Source organism: Zonotrichia albicollis, chromosome 4 (assembly GCF_047830755.1).
Source record: "Zonotrichia albicollis isolate bZonAlb1 chromosome 4, bZonAlb1.hap1, whole genome shotgun sequence".
In the NCBI taxonomy this organism is placed as follows: Eukaryota; Metazoa; Chordata; class Aves; order Passeriformes; family Passerellidae; genus Zonotrichia; species Zonotrichia albicollis.
In genome coordinates, this window is record NC_133822.1 from 54,485,952 (window position 1) to 54,506,671 (window position 20,720).

Here is a 20,720-nt window from a genome sequence, read left to right on the forward strand (position 1 = left end):
GAGCAGAAGCTGTGTGGAACCTTTGACTTGGGAGCGTGGAAACATCACCTCCAAGTTTTCTTCACCTTAATAAATGCCAGTTTTACTATATGGCGGTGGAGCTTGCAGTTTTGTAGCTTGCATAGGATCTTTTTAATGCTGTCAAATCAAAGTGTCAGAATCTGGGAAAACGGTGAACATGTTCATGTGATTTGTGTCCACAAAGCTTCAGAAAGCCACCATCTCAGCTGTCATGTGTAAAAGCATGTCTTTTAAAATTGTGCATAATTGCACAATTTTTTTTCTTAGTGGCAAATCTGGGCAAAATATCCTAATGAATGAAATACATTATTTTATTTCCCCTCTGCCACCTGTTGTAAGTATCTGGGGATCACAGTTAAATCTTGCAAGCACAGCTGCAGGAGTAGGTGCATGTCTTCCCACCCATGTCATGTCCATGGATGGTTTTAACTTACCATGGAGAGCACAAGCCTCTTTTTATGTAATAAATTAATGCTGATGGGTGATATCTGTTTAGCTCTCATAGATTTCAAAATAATGACTCAAAAGTGTGCAAGTCTTTAGCCGTTTTTCATTAATTTCATAAATTCTCAATACTCAATCTGAATCAGTTAATTCAGTTTCAACTTGCATGTGAATACCTGTGACTTGAGGCATTTCTGATGGGTGTATGGGTGAATTTAAGCATGTCTTGCAGCATAAGGTGCTCTAGGGAGGTGTCCAGTTTTCTCAACTCTGCTATTTTTTCTCTTAACAAAGTTTTCAGAAAAGTATCTTTTGCAACTAGCCCAGCAGTCCAGCTGAGAAAAGATGGAACAAAGTACAAATTTCCCTGTCAGCATTGGATAAAATATCTATTAGCACCTTTACTAAATATAGTTATGTCACTGGTGTTGGTGGATAGCTGACATAAGGAATTGATCAGATAATGTCAAATCCCATCTTTGTGGGGATTAAGCAGGCCTGTAATATTTGCCTTGGAGATTCTTTGGTCTGTCAGACTGTTGTGCTATTTATAAATCTTTAAGATAATTGTAATACAGTTGTCTTTTAGTTAATATTAACCTCAATTGCTTTTCCTCTCTTGACACTCTCTAAGGCTTTTGTCTAAGGTGTTTGATTTTATAGTTTGACATTTTGCTGTGAAAGTTGTTTGGGTATTGGATTGCCAACAATAGTGAATTTGTCATAAAATGGGTGGGCATTTTGTTCACATTGGGCATGCTCAAGTTAAATACTATGCATATAGTCCAAAATACTCCAGTTCTCTTTAACAAGCAGAAAGGATGTGCTCCATTGCACTAAAGCCAAAGTTTTGCATGTCATTCGGTAGAACTGTTTTAGCCACTCTGTTTAACCAAGCTAAAGTAGCAGTGTGAATAGCAGTAATGCCCTTTTTAAGGGAAGCTGGCATCAAACACATTGTCCAAATTGAATCTTTGCTTACCAAGATACACCTCCATTTGTGCAATTAGTGTCCATTGGCTTTGATTGGCTGCAGCCTCTTTCCCGGACTCCCCTGACTGGCAGCCTGCTTTAAAAGTTTTACTCAGATGTTAGCTCTATTTACCTCAGCTGAACTGCTGTCAATAGAGGTTTTTAGTCATGTTTTCATTGCTTTTTCAGCGCTCAGATTACGTGTTTAGTCTTTAAGGATGACTCAGGGAGCCTGTATTCCAGGGTTGAAATAATTCCTATAGAAAGCTTCTCAACAACACCACATAGGATAGATGAATTACGTAATTTCCTGGTAGCAGTTGATGGAAATATAGGAAATATGAGAGGTAGGGGAAGGAATTCAGGATTTCAGATTGACTCCTTGCCACTGTGACTAAACAGCCTGTTAGTGTTGTTGGAGGTGTCTCACACTGTAGATACTCTCGAGTGATTCTAAGACTGATATAGAACAGTGACTTTGTGTTTTAAATGTAATAGAAACTTTTAGCTTTTTTAGCTAATAAGACATAAGACACAAATAGTAATTGGTTCCTTGTCATGATAAAATTTCAAATTCTCTTTTTTTTTTGGCTGAGGAAGCAGAAGCAGATATATTCAGCTTTTCAGCAGTGATTGACTGGAAAAATTTGCAATATATTTTTCAGCTTGAAATTTGGAATAATTTTGAATTGTTGAGAGAGATGGCATGAAATGAAGTAAGTCTGCAGCCTCACTGACTGCAGCAACAGAGCAGTTTGTGCTTTCCGGAAAATGAGCAAAGAAGAAATAATGCCCAAATCCCAAAGATAAATGAGAAAGGGGTGAGAGCCATGCCTAGTAATGATGTGGCTGTCAAGAGAAAGAAATTCAGGAAGATGGTGATTATCTCTACTTCTAAGGATATAGCCACACTGTGGTTTTGCGCTATGTAAACTTGCAAAGTAGGAATAATGGAACTTACACAATGCCTAGGCCTTCGTCTCTGAACAGTAGAAAATGTAATCAAAGAGATTCCAAGGAGGAGGTAGGAAAACCAAGTGAATGAGACAGGTTTGGGGGTTTTTCTGCGTGAGATAATTTTGGATGTGTTTCCTCCCTGCCAAGCAACCAACATAAGTGAACAAAGAATGAAGCAACATAGACTTAATTACCGGTTTTTAGGTTGGTCATTCATAATTACTGACAAATTTCACAAAACTGCAAGTCCTATCTGCCACTCATTGGGCAGTTGTGAATACAAGAAATTAAAGTGGTTTGAGGAGTTGACCAACGTGCTGAACTTCCTGCTTTCCCTTGGCAATAAGTCTGAATCCAAACTAGCTGAGATACCACAGGGAAGTGTATGTGCATTCCTCAGGGGAAGGCATGCACAATGTAGACAGTGAAGGTAAAAAATGCAAAAATGAGAAAATGTTCTACTTGACATTATGAGAACTCAGTGAACAGGTGGCAGGAGTTTGCTGAGTCATGGATCTTGCATGGACATTTAAAATAATTCAAAAGGAAAGTGTCATTTGGAGGCCAGTGGGAAGAAGGATTGTGGAAGAGAAGGGATGATTTAACAAACTATTGATAATTAATTGAACAGACGCAACAGCAAGGGGGCTCCTGAAAGATTCTTTTTGCTGGAAGAACATGGAGAAGATTCCATGTCATCACAATGTGTTAGACAATACTAAAGGATAGTTGCATTATTAATACAGCTGTGTAAATATAAGCAGACCTTGCTAATAATTTTTTAGACCCTGTACACAGATGCTTACCAGTGTAGTATTTGATCATAGTTTGCATACAAATAGATAAAGAGTAGTCAAACTTCTAAGCAGGTTTTGTCAGCTTCCTGTTTTATCTTTTAGAAACCTCTGCTTTGAGCAATGTATATTATTTTTAAGTTCTGGGGGAATGTGGAAATTTGATGGCAGGAGAAATGGTTGATGTATTTAAACTGTAGATGAAATCCTACGTAGACAATAACTACCAAGATCTGGAACAGCTAATCATCAGGTAATGTCTTGACTGTGACTCAGTCTATTGAATGAAAGGACTTAGGAAGATGAATGATGATATTCTTCCCCAGAGAGATACCAATCACAAACTAATCAGAGTACCCTGGAAAGCATCTAGCCAAGCAGAAATTAAATCTTCACCGGACTTTTCCATTTACATGGTACTAGTCCAGATGTTCATGTTGCTGAAACATCTTTATTTCTGAAGGAAAATAAAGACAGGAGTCACCAGCATCATGGGATGTTTACTGATTGTGACAGTTGCTGTCAGGAGGCAGAAGGAACATTCTGTTCCACACTACCTGGGCTGTGTGTGCCAGTGTCTTAGGATGAAAGGGGTGCAGAAAAATGTTAGTAGATTTGTCTTTCTAGAAATCTTTCTATATGTACTTAATACTCACCTAACCAGATTATCTTAAAGTTTTTAGAAGCCTCAAGGTAGCCTACTGTAAATCTGCCCTTTACTGTTTGTCAGGATGCCTTTCAGTGGGCAGTGGAAGAGGAATGGGCTGGCAAGAGATGGGAAAAAGGCATTTGTGGCAGCATTGGGAGAGGAATAGACAGTGTGCACTGGCAAACTTACGCCATCACTAAACCCACCAGTGTTGGGATAACTAAACATGGAGCCATGGTTTTAAGAAGAAATACCCCTTTTGAATGTTGACAGTGAGAGCAGCAGTCCATAAGAAGACATGCTTAAGCTAGTGCTTAGATTATTCAGTTTAACAGGTTTTCAATTCAGTTGCAATTAATTTTTTTTTAATTGGGCATTTATTTTTTGTTGGTTTTCTCTTTTTTATCAAACATACTTTGGTCATTCTATATAGACAGGTCCCTGTTACCTGGAGACATTTTAACCTTGCTGGCAAAACCTCAGCAAAATGCTTGGCATGTTTATTTAGGGGAGCTCAATGGATGAGATAGTTTTCTTAGCTGCATGGTGGCCAAGTGTTGTGATGGTGGAGGTGGGCACGTGAGCTCTGCTTGAAATTTCTGGCAACCACACAGGCTTGAGTCATGCACTCTGCTGCCGTGTTCTAACCTTTGAGTACAATTCTTGGGTGCATGAAGATACATGGGAAAGGGTCAAGGGCCATCTGGGCAGAGCCATCTCTCATGGACTTGGAATTTCTAAGTTTTTCTTGTTTCCAAGACTTTATGGAGAAGAGCTGATTTTCTTGTTGAAAGCGAGGGTTTGTGATACTGTGTCACTGCATTAGAATGGCTCCATATGCAATGACTTCCAAAGCCTGTTGATGGAATAAAAAAATAGCTTTATGATTTCATACTAGACTGGATGTGTTCTTTTGATGGTTCTTCTGTATGTGTTATTTTCTATCTTTCTTTGAAGAATTGGGTTTGTTGCCATTAATGAGGAGACTGGATTCAGTGGACTATGTTTTGAGGTGGTTTGTTGTTTTACTTTTTTTTTTAAACTTTGTTTTACTTTTTTTAAGAGGCCTCGGTAGTCTCATATGTTCAGAGTATTTTGGCTTCAGGAGCATATTTTCTTCTAAGATAGAATGACAGTGATTTTGATATCTTCTGCCTTTTCTGTGAACAGTCGTAGTCTTCCTGTTGGGAACATGAGTATGTGTTAAATTAACAGTTCACTGCCATTGTGTGATCCTCAGGCAATGCTGCACTGTATTTTTTCCTGTCACATCTAGTTGTTCTTAGAAACTGAAATGTATGGGACAAAGGAAAGGGCTTAATATTTTGAATATTTCAGTTTAGTGTCATGGCCTGTAATGAATAGGAGGTGATATGTATGACTGGGTGATTGTCTTGTCTTGCCTAGATTCAAGATCTGCTAGTTTGTGGTAAAGATTTATATAGAATTATTTAATATACTTCCTTCTAGGAGAAGGAACTTTGGGGAGAAGGGGAGAGGAAGCAGACACAGTACTGAGCTTTTATGACTCTTTGTGAGTCACACACTCTGCCTGTGGTGGGTTGACCCTGGCTGGACTTCAGGTACCTCCCAAAGCCGCTCTCCCACTCCCCTCCATAGCTGTATAGGAAAGAGCAAATGTAACAAAAGATTAGTGAGTGGAGATAAGGACTGGGAGAGCACTTGGGAAGCTTATATCACACAGGATAATATATATTTTATAATGTAATTATAACCAATATTTTTGAATTTCAAAAACCCCATTTTTGTTGCTATACCCATCACTTAGTTTTCATCATCAGTTCCAAAACTTTAATTTTTTCATGCTGATGAAGTACTAAGAAAGAGCTTCAAGTTAAAAAACAAAAGTAAAGTAGAAATGAAAATAAAAGAAATAATGCTAATTAACATAGGTAATTCAAAGTAAAAGATGAATAAAACAAAAAGTCTTGTACTTTTAGATATTTTAAAATTGTCTAAAAAATGCAATCTATTTAAACATAATAGAGAAATCTTTCTGTGAAAGTATAATTGATTTGCATCTTCAAATCAATGGTTAGCAAATTGGACTTCTAACTATGTAATCTGGAACTTGAAAGTTGTAACCTACTCCTGTTATTTCATGATTATGCTAACTTGATGGGCCTTGACTGTGTCCTAAGCAACAGAGACAGACATCTGATTTTCTGTACCTAGCAGTTATGTTACTGAGCCTTTATACTTTGCATAATGTAATTGCAGTAATGGACCCATTAAAAAAAAAAAAAAGGCAAGACAGTTTGCTGTGGAGATGTTTTATGTAAGTCTTAAATACTGAATAGGAGTTTTAGTGAGCAATCCAGTACGAGCTGTGTCAGCGTGCTGCTGTAAAACCTGGTGCTGCTGGGGTGCAGGAATGGCACCAAGGCCATGGTGTGACAAACACCAATCCTGGTGACATCCGTCTGTCATTTGATCATTGGAGACTTGATCCTGTTTTTGTTGGGGAATAAAAAGACAGTCTCAAAAATAGTTACTGTACAAGAAAATTCATATACTTTATCATTACTGCTAAGGCATATTAAAGAATGGGGATATTCAAGATACAAATCCATAATGTTTAAATGACATAATGTGTGGGGTGAGGAAACATCAAAGGACTGTGATAACAAATAAACATATGGCTTTAGTGATCACCCTTCATCATGCAACATTCCTCTCAAGAAACTAATTATATATTAATGCCACTGGCTCTGCTCTCACACTCCATTTTCTTGTGCAGCCATGAGCTGTGTTGCAGGCAGTCACCTTTCTTGGTGTCACCTGAGACATGTCTCTTCTGCCATCTCAGTAGCTAGCTGTACTCCATATTGCTTCAACATCCTTCACCTTTCTACTTACATGTGCCTTTTTGGGGACTTTGTGGGGACTTTTTCTCCTCTACATTTTTTTCTTATGATATCCTAGAGTCCTATAGATGGGTTTAGAATATTCTTGCAGCTGAATCAGTCTTTTTATTCTGAAATGCAGTCCTCTTTAAGAAAATGTATCAATTCTATTAGCAGCGTGCCAACATGTTTAAACAAAAATCATTGTTTTGTGTTGTTTTGTTTTGTTTTTTCTCTCTGAAGCGGTGTGTGTATTTGAAGGCCGAACCTACTTTGAAGGACAAAGAGAAACTGTGTATTCAGGCTCAGGGGACTGTGTTCTTTTTGAGTGCAAGGTAAGAATACTCTTGATGGAATAAAAATTCTTGCATGTTAGAAATATCAAAGTCACGCTTTTGAAATATAGATAGGTGTACCTTAGGAAGTGACAGAAAAGGCATCCAATAGGTCCTGTGTTTATGTTGTCTGAGTTCCACATCAAATTTTTGCAAATAAATTTACTTTGCATAGCTGCAAGCTTTGATGATACAGCTTGACAATCAGGCAGCATCCTTTCTTCCCTAGGTATTGTCCCCACCGTTGGTAATGAAACATCAACAGATTACCTTATGTTTCCATCTGCAGTGTTATTGTTCAAAATTATGTGCTCAGGGGTAAGAGATACAGATGTAATGGGGGCATAGCTTGGAATTCAGGATCATTCTTCAGAGGAAAAGCTGGGGGAAAAGAAGAAAAAGAGCTGGTACACCAGGTATCTGGTATTTCTAGTGATGGAAATGAGGTAGGCTTGGGGTTTTTATTTGTAAACAGAATATATCTGATGCTGAGTCAGTCTTGCCCTGCTGCATGAATACAGCTGCTCTTCAGGGCAAAAATATACTTTAGGGTAAAATATACCTCAGGGACAGCTGTGGGTTAAGAATTACACAAACTGCTGCAGTGAGTTGTGTGTTGTCTCTCTAGGGGAGGGATGGGGAAAAATCCTGTCTGCTTAGAGAGCTGCAGGTTGTGGGCTGGAGTTGAAAACCTGAACACACATTTCTCAGCAGAGAAAAGGAGACGAGCAACTCCTCTCCCTTCTCATCATGCAGCAGTCTATCAGACCAGTTTCTGGAAATCTCAAACATTTTCGTACAGTTGTTAAAAAGTGCATCTTACAAAGAGGAACTGGGAATTCTTTTCTAACTGCTGTTGATTTTAATCCTTATGAGCTTAATTGCTGCAATAGGGCCTTTGACACCCTTTTGAGAATGGCATGAAGCTGACCAGAAATAATTTTGGATTCAGCTGTAGGCTTTTTGGGGCTATGAGCTTGTATTTTCAACAAGGCACCCAAGACATGAATTCTATGATTAGTCAATGGGTATAATTAACAATGATCAAAAGTTATGTGACATTGCCTTGTGTTCCTTGCAGCTGGCAATTGTGATACTGTATGAAAAAAATGCCTCTGTTGGCTGGGCTAGTCTGTGTTTTGTTGATTAGACTTGTTTTCTGGTAGGCTGCCTCACTGTCTTGGTAGAAATAGTAAGCAGCAGCTTTGGCTGATTGAAATGTTGCTTTTTCAAGGATTGAAGTATGCACAGTTTCTGCTGAACAGCCTCGTGAATGATAATTCAGAGCATAAAATCTGTAAGCTTTGTTGGTCAGTTAGGAATTCATAGATGGGAATTATTTTATTACTACCAGATTTCTCATAAAAGGATATAATTAATGACTTCAAGTCAAGAGGTATTAATAGGAATGGCACAGGTACTGGTTTCATGCTTGAAAGATTATTATGATGTTATCAAGGCAATGTATGGAAATTTTTCATTTTGTCTGGATGTAATTAAAAGCCTCATATTTTGTTTTGATTGGCTGCTGCAGTTTTGTATGCTATAGGCATGCATTTCTCTGTTTGAATATTATAAATAAGTGAATGAAAGATTATCTTCCATATTAGACTTTATAAAAGATTAAAATAAAATCCAGACTACCTTAATTGATGTTATTTCTATCAAAGGTTAATTTAGCTTATGGGATTGCTGGGTTTTGTTTGTTCTGGTGTACAGCACATCTGTCTTATTTGCTTTATTGTATTATAAGATTAGGGCTGGTCTCTCTGTCAAGATTGTTTAAGGTAAAGTTTGAGCAGTCATTTTGATATTGGCCATTGTGTACATTTTCATCTTTATATTTCATGCTTAAAGAGGATTTAAAATTAAATGCTAGACTAATAATAATACTACACACACATACAATAGCAGATGCATTATTTTAGATGTTTTTCTTGCATGCAGAAATGCATAGTGCTGAGTTCATTGAAGTCTTATTTTAACCACATCACTTATTTTATGGCAGATGTCTCCGAGGAACATGCTGTTGTTTGCCTTATTTTCTTTCTTTGCCCTGTCATGACTAGAGTACAGCAAGACACATTATTTATGGCCTGAGGGAGCCTAAAGGAGGTACACCCGTGGTAGCCAGGTTGCTAAGGCAAGCATTTTGTGTGGCCATACTGCAGCAATTTCAGGTGACCTGCACTGAGTGCCTGAACATACTTGTGTACCTTCTTGTGGTGGTGTACACTTCCAGATGCCTAATAAAACCCTCTTTCCTAATAGGGACTCAGTGCCAGTTTCTTTCAGTGTTACTGCCACTGAAAGCAGTGAGATCAGAGATGCTCAAGATTGATTTTACTTGCTGTGTATATAACAAGCTTCTTTACAGTATTCATTATGGGGACCCTTGACTCTGAATCTGCCGCTTCAGTTTTTGAGAAATAGTTGTAACTCTTACAGGCTTAATGCTAAGAGAAACTTCTGAGACAAGTTTCTTGACAGCTAGGATAAGAGAAGAATGAGAGTTGTTGCCACGCTTCTGCTTGCTTGAAAAGGTTTGAGTATAGAACAGTTCCTGATGGTTTTATTGTGCTATGTTGTCCTCTCAAATGGTTTTTGAAGGTTCCTGGAGTTTGGCCTAGGCATGGGTTTGTGTACATCATAATGGTGAAACTCCACTAAAGTTACAGCTTCCTTTATTTCCTGTCTCACAGTATTAATCAATTACCTCAATTTAACAGGACCACAAAATGCAGCGAATTCCAAAAGGCATCTGTCCAGCTTTGAGCTGCCCAGAATCTCAACAGATCCCCTTATCCCACAGTTGCTGCAAAGTCTGTAAAGGTAAGGTAGTAGCAGGATATATATATAAGCTCAGTGTAATTTTTCATTCTTATAGATTGCAAATGGATTTTTTTTTCTGATAATTTTGAATAAGACACTCCTATGCATGATGATCACTGTAGATCTTGGGAAGCTGAATAGGTAACAACTGCACTGTGATATCTGAAAGTTGTTTGTAAAATGTTTTGTAATGTAAATTCTGTGAAACAAGTGTTTGTGTTTTATTCCAGCCAAAAATGGGTGGAGAGTCTAAGAAATCATGTATATAATTACTGATTTCTCTTCCCTTCACCCACTCTTTCTCGGGTGCTTTGAGATATCTCTTTCAGGGGACCATTTGTGCTAAGCAGATGTTCAAGTACTTGGGTAACTTGTTCACCTCTCTAGGCTTGTAGTCTACATCTATAAGCAGAAGCTTTGGGAAATATTTTTGTATGCTGTGCACCTTTGCATGCTACACTCAGTCTGATCCTTACCAAAGGAGAGTGATGTAGGAAGTCTCTGAGTCCTTGGCCCACCCTTTTGATCTGGACTAACACTGGTATCTTCAAAGCTATCAGCATTTGCATCTTCAAGCTGCATCTGTTTCTTGTATGACTAAATAAGATAAATTGAAACCTGGCATGAAGGAATGTGTTAGGCTCTTGGCCTGATTTTAAGTGTACATCAGTGAAGATTGCAGCTATGGCTATTTCTGTGCCACTCAGCACAAACATGAAGAATATGATTAATGACATCAAGCAGAGGGATAAGAAAGTAGAAGAAAAGAAGTTAAGAGAAGACAGGTCTTCAAGTCTGTCACAGTCCAAAAGGATTTTTTAATGATAATTTTCTATAAAATCTTCAGTAGCTTACAGAAAAGGAGTCTATGTTTCTTGTGGCTGGTATAGCTAGAAAAATTTTAATATATGTTGGTTGAGTGCTTTCTGAATGTTTTCAATCCTCCCTGAACTATGCTAGCTTGGCTTCTCATGAGGAAAGGAGCTTATTCTTTAAATGAGAAGCTGATGTAGGCTATTATTCAGTAGCATGCATTTTGTTTTTTTTATTGCAGCTGCTATATGAATGTTGAGAATCTTAATAATAATCAGTATGAAAGCCCTCATACTTCCTGGATGACATGTATCTTTTCAAAATCTGATGCAATCCAATACAATCCAGAAATAAGCCTCTTGCTTTTCCACGAACTCAGGATTCAGTGAGCAGGGCAGGAAAAAGGCAAAAAGGAGATGTTGCCATGGCCAGAGGTTGCTCCTGATGCACCTGCTGCTGCTGTCATCAAGGAGTATTGGAGACCTCTGGCACAATTAAACTGTACAATGTTTTGCTCCATAATATTCTATGTTCTATGCCATCAGTGTGGTAGCTGTGGTGGATGATGATGTCTGGGTAACATTACCTAAGCATGCCTTTAGAGAAACAACCCACAGCAGGAGGAAGAAAAGCATTAGCCTGTTGTATCACAGTAGGTCTGTGATGCTTCTGTCATAACGATGTCACTGGGCCTCAGTACTAAAACATTTTGTCCTTATAGGATCTTCTGCTTCCTTTTGTTCTTTGGCTTCATTCCTATTGTTTTATTGTCCCTGAGCTGTTCAAGTGCAAAAGATTTCTTTGACCTGACCTCCAAACATCTTTGCTGCCACTGTTCTGCTTGGGGTCCTTGTTTAACTAAGCTTCTGTGAGGTTAGGGTTAGAAGCTCTTTCACAGCAAAATATGAAGCAGAGACCAGGTGGAATGATAACACTAATAATCTTTATTGCTGGAAAATAATTTTTTGCTATTTTGCAAGAGGCTTGTGTTGCAGCCTGATGCCAGCTTGCATTCTGGAGCTGTTGCTGTTACACCAGTCCTTGTCCCCTGAGCTTAGCCTACACTCCCAAGGTCTCCTGTGGCTTTCAGAGAAGAAAGTAATTATTGGAAAACACTGCTGCTGCTTGATCAATTAATGCTTCAGTGAAAGAAGGAAACTTGAAACAAATAAATTTAATGAGAGAACAGGGAAGGAGACAAGCTCTACACCTTTATCTACAGATCTGGAAACTGTGAAAGCTTCAAGTCAGTTTCTAGAACCAGTTAAAATTGTTCAACAACATTAAATCATTAGATTTCATGAGACCAAACAGAAGAAATTTAAAAAGAAACCTACTGAGTTGAAAGGTTCAATCTAAATTTTCCTACCTGGAAAAGAACTTCACAGTCTTAAAAATTTATAATTAAGGTACAATGTAAAATGGCCACACTCAGGAAAAACAGAAAAGAAAAAATTAAGAAAATAGGAAACAGGGATGGCTAAGAGGTGAGATTTAAAAATAAAATTCTCTGTAATGGAAAGAATGATGTAATAATAAGGAAAGAGTATTCAGTTAGTGGAGGAAGGGAAGAGATAAGAGGAGAGTAAAGCAAACCAAGTCAATGTTAATCAAAGACTTCTGGTTAAATATAGAAGGATTTTACAAATACATCTGGGAACTAAAAGTTCTAAAAGTATTATCACTAATAAATGAGATGCTGGGTGTCTAAGCTGTTAAGGTCTTTTATAAATGTGCAAACAAACAAACACACAAAAAAAGAAAATGACAAGAACTATATAATTAAGCCATGTCCTGTGAAAGTAATTAACAATGACAAGGAGACAGTAAGGGGATTTGAGCAAGCCTCCTATCCAGCTGCTTCAGATCAGTGCTATAACCTGAAATTGAATTGAAGACCTAGAGAGAGTCGGTTCTGGTGGCCTTTACTACTGCTCTCATCCATTTCATGCTTGGTACAATTTATTTTTCTGTATCTCACAGACAATAGAAAGGTATTATTCTTTGACCTAACTGAGAAAAAGAACCGAGAAAAAGATAGCGCTGTCTTTGACAGGTGTGTTTTGTAATCCCTGGATTCTTTTTAACCCTCAATCATGCTTGTTTCTGCACAGGCCATGACTTTTGCACTGAGGGCCATAACTGCATGGAGCATTCCGTGTGCCGGAACCTGGAGGACAGAGCTGTCTGTAGCTGCCGGGACGGCTTCCGAGCCCTTCGAGAGGACAATGCCTACTGTGAAGGTGACGCCCTGTGCGCAGCCTCAGCACTTCTCTGTAAATTACTGTGGGATGAGTCCACAGATTCGTAAGCTGTCAAAGGGATTGACATATTCAATGCAGTGAGTTAGATGTTGATCAACTAAAATAATCTCTTCAAATAAGTTCATTAAAAGAAAACTAAAAAATCTGATCAGCATGGAGGTAAACAGTTAATATGGCTGAGATCTTGAATTAGAAATGTGCTTCCATAGGAGAGTTTTCCTTTGTTTTCCAAGGTATTCAGATACTTAGGCAATCTAAATTGAACCATTTGAAAAACTTATTAGTGTAACATTTTGTTTCTGTTTTCAGTGCTGCATGTTCCTATTTTCTCTCCTCAGGAAGCAAGAAATGCTATAGGTTAGATTCTAGTATTGTTAATCTTTACTGAGTAAAGATTCATTTTTTGAGTTGCTGTTTTGTTATCAGGAACCAACAAGCTACTTAATCAGAAGAGAATCACCTGTACAATGTAGCATCATCAGATGAAAGGAACTCATCCCCACTGCAGCAGTGAAAGCCAAAGTCCTCTGCAGAGTCTCCCAGTGTTGGTGCTGATGTTTGCTCTGCCTCATGAAACCCCTGATTCTGTAAACACAATACCAGTGTGCTGTCAGGCCCTTCTCACAATAAAGCTTAAGTGTTGGCAGCAGAATGGGCTTTGACTAGTAAGCAGTTCTGTTCAGATTAAATTGAAAGTCAAGCATTTATGAGGAGATGTAGTTTAGGGTACTCTGCAGTCCCACCTAATACCTGCATTATTCTCTGGTGATGCACAATAAATGGGATAAGTTGAGGCCTTTTAAGATTGTTCCTTTGGCTGAACTTTGCTGAAGTTAATGCCCAGAGCTTGCTTGAGTTAGTAGCTGCATCAGTGTCAGTGGGAATGCTCATTTGTGGACTTACATTTGAGAATTTGTGGCTTTTTTTGGGAAAGAAGCATATAAGTAATTCTGCTTTATATACACCTCTACTTATTTTTTATGGTAAGCCTTCTGATGTAAGCTGATTTTGAGAAGCAGAACTGAAAATCTTCCAGAACCAAATCCCTTGGCCCCCATCATGTTCCAGGAGGTATCTGACACCGGGACCTGCTGTGTAACTTGTAACATCAATTGCATTTTGTACCAGAGTCCCTGGAGACTGCTGTGGCCTAGGCTGTGGATCTGTGTTCCTGGGAACTCATCAGCCATTCCCTATTTTAGGGAGTCACTGGAGCAATGGAGTTTTGGTGAATTTAGGAGCTTTAAGAGGTTTTTTTACCTGCAGCTCTATTGTTACTCTGCTCAATGAAAGCAAAAAAACAAATTACACTTTCTTGGTGATTTCCATGTCTCTCACATTAGAGTCTGTTGCTTTGTGTGTAACTTGCCAGGCATGCCATAAGCAAAGAAAGAGAAGAAACTTTTTAATCAGCATTGAGGGTGAAATGTTTGATGAGGACACAGTAGATTATCATATGTGAGGCTGATGCATTCTTATTATAAGAGGATTTACTAGCTTGTGCAGTACCTGATTTCAATATGATGATCTTTTGAGAAGATTTCTTGGCCCAATTGTTTCTGTATGGGAAAATGACATTGGTTCTGGGTGGTAATTATGAATCTGCTTAATTTCTTTCAGAAAACATGCATAAGTGAATAAAAGATTGGGACATGTTATTTACATAAAAATAATAATTTTGCTTATTACTTGTATAGGCATTTAATTGTAACCTAAAAATGTTCCTGATCCAGGAACGCTTGCCCATGTTGAAGGTGATGGGAGTAAGTTACACTAGGAAGATGTGCCCACATGAGCAAAGCTCAGGAACTGGGTCACTTCCCAAGAGGTTCTCCCTGCCAGAGGTGAAGCTGCCTGAACAGGCAAACCATCCTGGCTTTGCTTCTGGTTCTGTGCTGTAGCCGTGGTGTTGGCACCACACTTGAGCCATGCACAGTTGGCACAGGGGTCCAGACCTGCTCTTGGCTGTCCATCCCTGACTGACTGTGGGGTTGTGTGTTGGAAGGATGGGAGATAAGGCTAAAAATCAAAACTTCAGGATTGTTTTTGTGGAAGGGGCAGGGGGCTGAAATACCCATGTTTCTTCAGAGTTGTGCTTTTATTATTGTATCCCTTTTTCAGTTCAAATGTCTATTTGAGCAGGGGATTTTATTTCTGGAAAGAGACTCTTACTTTATATACTAAACTAACAAACAGCAAAAGGCACAATGGATGTAGTGCAGCACCAAGTCTTTTCAGAGTCCTGGGCCTCATCTTTAAAGGCTGAAATGGTCCCAACCTCCCTTTCTCAGGGGATACCCTTTTTTCACTCTGCTATTATTCGGTCTTTAATTGCAAGCAGAGCCAGGTGTAGAACTGTAGAGTTAACACAAAGCCTTTCAGAGAAGGCTTTTTGTAATGCCTAGAGCCCATAGATATGAGAGCTGTTTCTGTGTTTGCACTGCACAAACTTCAGATATACTGCAAAATTGGATGTCATTGGTTCTGTGTTAGAGCCAAGTTTCACTAAATACCATCCTGATTTGTGCTCTAGCACTATCAAAATGGAAAGAATAAACAGAAGTAATGATGCTCCCATTTGCAGAACTATTCCTTAAGGAGAAAAACAAAAATAAAAACCTCAAAGCTGGTTTCAGTGTGGGTCTGAAAAAGCTGCATAAATTTCACCTGAATGATGGAAGAGTTTGGCTTCTGTCCTAGAATGAACCAGTGCTTTTCCAAAGCTGTGGGATGTCTCTAGATACTTTTATGGTGCTGCTATATTATAATAATATTTGTTAATATTTACATCACATTTAGCTTTCTTTCACAGTGCTGCATAAAGCAGTACTTCAAGAATTGGTATTTCTTAATTTACATGCTGGAAGCCTTATTCCAAATACTTTTAAATCTATTTTCTGCCTCAGGCTATTATGCAGTTTGAGATACTTTGTGAGCAGGTTGTGTATGGATTATGCTCTGCTGCCCAGGTGTAGGTGCTTTTAATACAGCATCCTACCTAACAATAACAGCTTACTAAAACAGGTGTTCTTGTAAAGAGTAATTAGTTTTTCCTGAAGCTACGTGTGCAGTACTCTCAAATTGAAGATTACCCTCTGGAATATATTTCAAAGAGTGTTCAATACCCACTGCTTTTATGATGGTGGAGTTATGCTGAAAAGGCTTTTCAGGATAAAGGTTGTGACTCTTGGCTGCCAAGGTAGTCTGATGCATCTAGAGGAGCATAGTTCAGCTATCTCTCTGCAAAATATGATTTCAGTTCAGAAGTACTGCCAAGGATTGCTGATTAAATAGAGAGCAGAGGAAGCTCGAGAAAAAAGACCTGAAAATACAATCATTTTTGTGGAGACCAAGACAGAACATGACCTGAGAAAACTGCATTATTCTTTATCAAGAGGATTTTGCCTGATGCAGAGGCTATTTTACATCACATATCTGTCTTGGCTGTGATAGAGTTAAATTTCCTTGTAGCAGCCTGTGTGGTGCTGTGGTTTAGGTTTGTGATGCCATCCTCAGTAGTGAAAACAGGAGTACAGTGTGGTTATTTCTCAGAGACTGGTCGAGCATCAGTTTGCTGGTGGTAGCTGGAGAATGGTTACCTTTGAGTCCTTTTTTTTCCTATCCCCTTTCACTTATTTTATGATATCAAAAATGTTTTATTTATATCAAATGATGCGTTTTTTCTCACTTTCATTCTTTTTCCTAATCCCTTCATCCCACTGTGGGGTTGAGCAAGAAAAGAGCTGTTGGGTGCCAAATTGCTGACCAGGGTCAGCCCTCTACATGTGACACATTCGTTATGGGTGTGTGGACATGATGTTTATTTTTTGATATTTGGAAATTTAGTTGTACTATTTGCACAGTATACAACATAGTTAACTTAGAACAATTTTGTGTGAAACAATTTTCAATTTATATTCTAATTTATTCTCTCTCTCTCCTCACTAACTCTTCTAGTTTCTCTGCTGTTGTCATGTTTGTCCCAGTTTCAAGTGTAGCAGATGAAATTAGACCAAAGACTGAATGACTTTGTCTGGATTTGAGAATTACATCAGCTTCACTGATGATTGTCCCTTGAGGGGAGATGGTTTTCAGTTGAGAAATATGCTTTTGAATAAGCTGGCTTGATTTGAATCATTGCCAGTGGAAGGAAGTAAGCAGTCTTAGAGGAGAAATTGCCTCTTTCCAGAGTTTTCTGGAGCACGTCAGAAATGACACTTGGTTACACCTTATCAGGTGTCCCTTAACTCACAGTTGTATGTTACTATTCTGTTTGGAAAGATTTACTAATTTATCCCTTTTTATGCTTAAAAATACTATTAACCCTCTTCCCCAACAATATGAATATTGCACTTATTCACTTACCTAATTAGTACAATCTGTTGTTAATCTTCTTGTTAATCTTGTTGGTTTTAGCTACTGGATTACAAAAATAAAGCACATTTGCAAAATTAATTTGACTTCCACAGATTGTAGTGAAGAGAAGAAATCTTATAAAGGATAAATAGTTACAATCAAATTGCAGTGGGGTATGTGTTGCATCATATAGGCCAAGTAGAGTTATAAAGAACATACTTTTTCTTAAATTAAGTGTAATATTGGGAGAGTGTAAGCAAGAGACTTCCATAATGGAGATAACCCTCCAAGTATTATAATATATTCTATTAAGTCTTCTGGGTCTTTAATAGACAGTACTGAGCTATTTGCTAGCTTTGCTGTCTTCATGGTATGCACCATTTTTTTTGAGTAAGAGTCCTACTTAAAAGCTCTACAGTACTGTCAGCTTTGTCAACCTGGGAAGGCTACTCACACTTCCCTCTTCTAAAAAAAAGTATTTTTTGGACGTGAAAAGTGTCAATAGTATCACATATAGATAAGAAATAAAGATTTCCATCTCCATCAGCTGGTAGTTTGTTTGACTCACTTCCTAGTCATTTTGAGTTGGGTTGGGAAACCAATCAAGCAGAAAGAAAAACTTTCACTCTAGGAGGGAGGAATTTTATTTCCAAATTTCTATAAAAACTAATTAAATTGTATTAATATTAAAATGAAATATTAATATTAAATAGTATTAATGTATTATCAATTATTAATGGTTTTTTCTCATCAAAAGCACTGTCATCTTATTTTCATCATTATGTTAGTGAGAAATCTTAATATGTGGAATTAGAAAAGCAGTTTTAATGTGTCAGTGTGGTGGAGCAGGACCAATCCTTCTTGTCTGCTATGACTTTAATTAAGGAAAATAATAAAGTTTATTCCTAACTTAAAGTGCAGAAGCAGTATCCCTGACACCAGTTCATAGACTGTGGTTCCCACTGAGGTACAGATTGTGTCATCAGTAGTAGCAGTGAGATAGTTTGTATGTGTACAAATTTTAGGATGTATTCCGTGTTACTTGATTTTGTTTACTTCTGCATTAATTATGTTTGGAATGATTCTATCATCCAGCCATAGCCAGGATTCAGAATGATGTTACTACAATTAAGAAAAAATCAAACAGCTGAAATTAATCATATGAAGGGAGCTTCTTGAAAACTCTTAAACTCTGCTCTTACTATCTGGTAACGAGGGGTTTTATTGCACGGAGAGCAGCCCTTTTCCACTTGCAATATAAACATATGATGTAATTTGTCTTCAGATGAGAAGTTAAGGTGAAAGCTTCCATACAAATTAAGCAGACCTGCAACCAAAAGAGAAAAGAAAATAAAGCTTTAATTTTGTTCTTATTTTACTTTCGGTTCAGTTTTCACTGTTAGCTGGGAGGTGACTACTGAAAAAATCAGGTGCTTTGCCTGTGTGAAAAGTACCCACAGCCAAATGGTTGGGTTTCTTTTGTAACTCTGAAAACCTCAGTCTAAAAGTGCAACATTTCTTAACAATACATAAAGGCTGGATTCCCAAGAGTTGTAAAAAAGACACAGAAATGCCTTGCGTTGGGGCAAACTGAATTTAAAGCAAATATTCTTTCATGAAGAGTGCAGAGCAATAGCAGCCACAGTGTTTGTATCTGTTCTGGTACCTGTAACTAGTTTGGCACAGTTTGAGGGACAGCTGAGTTGTGGTATCAGCACTTTTCTGTAAAAGAGGCAGTAATCTCCCAGGTGGCTCACAAGAATGTGCTGCATGGTTTAGACCCAAAGACAGTTTAACCCACACATGGGGGCCTTACCACTCCTTGCTCTTACCACTGCTCACAGGTGCTGCCTTTGCTGTCTTCCAATAGGGAGTTTAAAATACATTGGTTCAGTACAATCTGTGCCTTGTCTTCCTGAGAAGAACCCAATAGATATTTGTAGTCTCTGTATAAAAATATTAATGCTCCTCATTACCCTTTTAAAATAGGGGAAAACAAAAACACGATGACAAGTATTTGAAATTCTTGACATTCACAGTTCAAAATGGTAAGTTGTCATACTTAACTAGGAAAAGAAAAATATTATTTTGCAATTCAGATTTAAAGATGTAATCCTAACTCAGTGCAGTGCTGAAGGGGGTTGGATCATGAGCTGGAGTGCCAGTAAGTTGTTCTGATTTTCAGAATTGACTAATTAGTCATATACAACATCCTTTTTATTCTCAGTATGCAACTGTATCAGACTAGTTATTTGGAGCCTAACGAAAGGCCCCCTGGGATGCTTTCATGTCTGACAAATAGCTATATATAGGTACTTGTTTCATCACATGTACACTACTATATTAATTAATTATAAGGTATTAAATTGTAAGAAGATGCAGTTTGACAAGTAAAATATTCCATGATGGCAGACAGTATTTGTTTTCAAAATTTTCACGTGGTATATATTTTTAAAACTACATGTGTGTGGAGTCCAGTGATGTTTTCACAAGACTGAGATGAAAACTTCCATTTCTTCCAAGAGTCTCACATTCACAAGTAGCTGCTGAGCAATATCTCCTACTGCATGTCTTAACAAGGACAGTTTTATCTCTACAGTCTGTCTTCCTTTCCAAAAACTGGGGCAAGTTGAAATAAAAACAACTCTTTGTACTGTTAAAAATGATATTTCTGAAATGCTGTATTGTTGCATTGTGTCCTTGCAAAGCTGTGTAGAACTTTAGTCAAGGAACGTAGACCTTGAGTGACTTTGCTTTTATTTCAAGTATTTTTTTGTCCTGATGGCCTCTTCAGAGGCTGCAGGATGGACAGAGAAATCATGAACTTAAGCCAAGATCAGAGATTTAAAAGAGCATGAAGGTCAAAAGAACCAGGATGTGTACAATATGTATGTGTTAACTGTGCAGTTTAGTTAGGGGCTAGGAAATAATATGCCCTATGTGAAGAAGCAGCAGTTAGAAGTTATTTTTACTCTAATTAATGCTTTATCAATTTAGTCAAGGTACAATAACATTGTCTTAGTTTACTTACAAGAGTGCTAATACTTAGAATCCACCTCACCCAGTTTCTCTACAGATCTGTTAATAATTCAATAAAATCAATATACGCTGATTGGGCAGAAGTAACTGCCCAATTCTTCTTACCTTCCCTGTGTACTGCTGCATGAGTTGTTAGCAGCCAAGTTCTTTTGTGGGACCAGCATGGTGGGAATAATGGAAGGTTATTTCACCCTTTTCTTCTTGGTCTTTGTGTATGCTTGAGGTAATTTTTGTATGATTTAACTCAGCATGAGGGGTATGTTCTTATAGTTGATTCACAGGGCTAGATTAATTGTGATTCCTTATTGTAGTGCTTTTCTCTTTGGGGGAGGAGAGACACACAGGTCTAGAAAGGTAGACAAAAATAAAAGTAAAAA

General features: G+C 38.0%; 1 protein-coding gene across 1 annotated transcript in view; it reads left to right on the forward strand.

Annotated features, from left to right (window-relative positions):
* Positions 1 to 20,720, forward strand: part of NELL2 (neural EGFL like 2) — a 136,003-nt gene that overhangs the window by 47,135 nt on the left and 68,148 nt on the right. Inside the window, exons 10-12 of the mRNA XM_074539825.1 lie at positions 6,948 to 7,039; positions 9,769 to 9,871; positions 12,799 to 12,927. Coding sequence (XP_074395926.1) covers positions 6,948 to 7,039; positions 9,769 to 9,871; positions 12,799 to 12,927 — 324 coding nt within the window. The remainder of the gene's footprint in view (positions 1 to 6,947; positions 7,040 to 9,768; positions 9,872 to 12,798; positions 12,928 to 20,720) is intronic.